The sequence below is a fragment of the Cynoglossus semilaevis genome, chromosome 8 (genome assembly GCF_000523025.1).
Source record: "Cynoglossus semilaevis isolate Cse_v1.0 chromosome 8, Cse_v1.0, whole genome shotgun sequence".
NCBI classification, from domain to species: domain Eukaryota; kingdom Metazoa; phylum Chordata; class Actinopteri; order Pleuronectiformes; family Cynoglossidae; genus Cynoglossus; species Cynoglossus semilaevis.
In genome coordinates, this window is record NC_024314.1 from 17964378 (window position 1) to 17968266 (window position 3889).

Below are 3889 nucleotides of genomic sequence, written 5' to 3' on the forward strand. Positions count from 1 at the left end.
TGGCGGGTGGGAGGGCGGGGCGGGGGGTGGGGTGGGCGGGGGGGGGGGAGGGGTAGGGTTAGCTGAGTTCGTGTGGAGGTTTGTTGAGGTCAGTAAGCCCCTCCCAACACTTCCCCCCGTCCCCCGTCTCTCTCGGTGAATATGAAGTTCCACTGGGATAATTAGAGGGTGACTCCAGTGATTGTTTTAAGGACAGAGCTCTGCTGTCCAGCGTGTGGCACCGCCACAGTCGTCACCCTGCTCTGCTCTAACGAGCACCCTCTGTTCATGAGCCCCGGCCTCAATTCAGTGTCCTCTGAGTGAGTGAAGAATGGCCAAGCTCGGGGACATCCAGGCCACAGCACGCCTGACTGCTGCAGGCCTGTGATTGGCCGCCGTCTCCCAACCGCGGAGGGTTTGATGAGGATGAAGTGAGACAACGCAGCTAATGATCATTGTTTGGACTTGGTTTGCAGGAAAAGAGTCCAAACGCTGCAGTGCTGAGGACACACCGGCGGGAGTGCTCTGCAGTGCTGAGGACACACCGGCGGGACCACGGGTCACACTGATGGAGGCCACACTGTTTGTTAATAGGTCCATAACCCACTTTCTTTGACAGGAACCCTGCGGTGGTCCACGCAGCAGACCTGCTGCTTATGTAATGCTACAGAGGTTTGGCGCCCTCTCTGTCATGAGCTGGTTATCAAACTCAAAATAATAAATCAAATAAAATAACACTGTGCCAACCAGAAGCTATTGATGCTAAACGCTAATTCAATTTTGCTAATACTTTTATGTAATTAATGGCTACGTGTGCACACCTCTCATATGAGTGTATTGCATTTTAGCAACTTTTACATACATTTGGTGTATTTATGACGTTCCAGGCTAACTGTTAGCATTTTTGCATTTGTTTTAGCCTTTTTACATTTTCTGATTTATTAGACTAACTAATCATTTTTCTTTTTGGTGTTTTGACCAGTGGCTATTTTATACTAACTGCTAGCTAACCATATCCTAATCATTTTAGCTATCGAACAATATTTGTGGCCAAACAGTAGCCTTTATATTAAAATTTGACTTTGTATTTCCAGGCTTGGTGTTTTTTAAGCATTTTCTGGTTAATATTTTACTCTTTACAATAATGTTTAGTTATATATTTGGCGTATTTGTATTATTTTTGGCTAGCTAATTAGCCAGATCTACTATTAATTTACCATTATTTTAAAATTCTGCTCTTTGGTAGTTGTTGTTTCTTCTGATACTGCTGTACGACTCAGCCGTATTAACCCACAGGGACAAAGAGACATTCAGTCCATGCATGTTTGCACACATGAGCTGTGAGGAGCTCCCGTCTCGTCCTAACAATGACGCCGACTACTGATTTGGTCTGGGAATCCTGTATAGATATGCACTTCTCGGCAGGTCACATGACTTGGCCCGTGGCGCTGTGTGGGGAGGAGAGGGGCTGAGTCACGGGCCGAACCATGGGGCGGAGAAGGAGGAGACAACGGTAGAAATACGGAGAGCAAAAGTAGGAATTTTAGAGGGAAGTTTAAGAGGACGGGGGACAATTAGTTTGGAAACGTTAGGTCCAAAAGTCTGTCCAGACTGCAGATTTTTACAGCACTTGCTGCAAAAATATAATAAAAATAAGTTGTGAGATGAGCAGAAAAAAGCCCAGAAATAATAAAATGTTTGTGAAAAACATTTGACCTAAATTAGCTCAAGGCTAGCAGAGAAATGAAAAGAATTAGCACTTAAATAAAGTTGCTAAAAGTTGCCAAAAATATTAATAATAGCTGTGATTTAGTTGTTAAATGAGCAACAACGGCTAATTCAAAGTTTACCTAGAGACACATTTTTAAAGGTAAATTACAACATTTTACAAACAATTAATTGTTTAGTAATAACTACTGTATACTGTAAGTAATGAGTAATAGTACGTTAAAAATAAATGCATTTAATGCTATCTCTAATTCCTAAATCTGCGATCCTGATCGCATGGTCTGATTATGTACTGCTGTTTTATCTCGTGTCTAATCTCAGATTAGAGGGACAGCAGGATTAAGTGAACCAGGTAAGAGGATCAGATCAGATCAGATCAGTTCTGTTCAGTCAGGATGAGGCGGACGAAGGAAGCCATTGTTTTCTCCTTGTTTTCTGGGGTCTGTGCCATGAACTGATCTCCTCCTCTCGTATGAGTAAAATGTCTCCAGACAAGTTCTGAGAAAATAAAGACAAGGTCTGAAATGGACCTCCAGACCTTCAGTCCTCAGTCCTCCTCCAACAGGGGACACAAAGAGACGACCGTAAATCACAGGACCTCTGACCCCGCTCCTGTCCTCGCTCAGAGGAGGCTCTCAGTCCACGGAGCAGGACTTTGGAGCAGGACTTGACCCTCTGGGACCCTCACAGAAGCACTGGCTCCAACACACACACACACACACACACTGCTGTCTGTAGTGGGCTATAAACCCCAGGGCAGATCTAATAAGGAAAAAATGATACGCTGTGTGTGGGAATCTGTGATGGAGGGAGACGGCAGGAGGAAGAGGAGGAGTTCAAGTCAGAGCCAAGGTTTGAATCAAGTTCAGTTTAAGACCTGAGAAAATCCTCAAATACGTATAATATATAGCTACTCTTCATCACGTATAATAAAATACAAAAAAATGAAAATTATTTTACAGACAAATTGTTTGAATATTTTCAAGGAAAAAAAAAGGTTCAAATTTCACTCGTTGTATGTCAGTGTCTGCTCCTCCTGTTCATATTAACAGCATTATTCTTATCATTTTTTATTTTTCTTGAAACTTTTTGACTCAGACTAGTTCTCCCGTTTCTTTAATCAAGGATGAAAAGTCAAATTATTTACAGAAAAAAAATCACTAAAATGACCACATCAGTGTCAGCTCTGGTCAAACCCAAAATGACTTCATGAGGCAGATTTCAGGATTAAAGGGCAATTTCACCATAAAATATTTAATTTAATTTAAAATATATATTTTCCATGGATTTAAACCTGATGTGGCGTAACTTATTGATCAGGAAACGATATCGATAAATAACTCCACTGATTCATGTCAGAATGTAGTGCCTCTGACTTTAACCTTTTGACCTCTAATGTCCCATAAAAATGTTTAAAGGCAGACGAACCTGAGGATCAAACAGAAAAACCCACACACGATGACAAAACTCGCTGGAACAAAGTTGTGACACACTCTTATTCTGGTTTTATGGCAGGTCAGTGACTCCTCAGTATAGTAGCTTCACTGAAAAGTGTGTGTGTGTGTGTGTGTGTGTGTGTGTGTGTGTGTGTGTACACTTACTCCATGGTGGCGATCTTCTGTGCCAGACTGGCGATCACAGAGAAGAGCCTGAGGTCCACGAGTCCATCTGTCACCCTGAAGTCCACCATCTCCAGGATCTGAAAGGGATTTGATGATGGTGGATGTCTGTGGTGCAAGAGTGTGTGTTTGAGAGAGAGAGAGTGTGTGTGTGTGTGTGTGTGTGGACCCTGACCCTATAGACGTAGATCTCTTCTTCCTCTGAAAGAAGCTCCGGGGGAACGACGTTCTTAAGACCAAGAACAACCTGAAGGCTGGAGATGTAGCCGTCAGCATCCGTGTCCTCCTGAAAAAAAAAAATAAAATAAAAAAAATAAAATAAAATAACCATCATCATCATTAATATCATTGTCATCATCACCTCCTCCACCTGAGCATCATCATCATCATCATCATCATCATCATCATCATCATCATCATCATCATCATCATCATCATCATCATCATCATCATCATCATCATCATCATCATCATCATCATCATCATCATCATCATCATCATCATCATCATCATCATCATCATCATCATCATCATCATCATCATCATCATCATCATCATCATCA

The 3889-nt window shown here is 42.1% G+C and overlaps 1 protein-coding gene across 1 annotated transcript in view; it reads right to left on the bottom strand.

The window, feature by feature from the left end:
- Positions 1-3889, bottom strand: part of LOC103382581 (uncharacterized) — a 39673-nt gene that overhangs the window by 5264 nt on the left and 30520 nt on the right. Inside the window, exons 10-11 of the mRNA XM_017033970.2 lie at positions 3502-3612; positions 3309-3406 (exon numbers count right to left, since the gene is read on the bottom strand). Of these exons, the coding sequence (XP_016889459.1) occupies positions 3309-3406; positions 3502-3612 (209 nt within the window). The remainder of the gene's footprint in view (positions 1-3308; positions 3407-3501; positions 3613-3889) is intronic.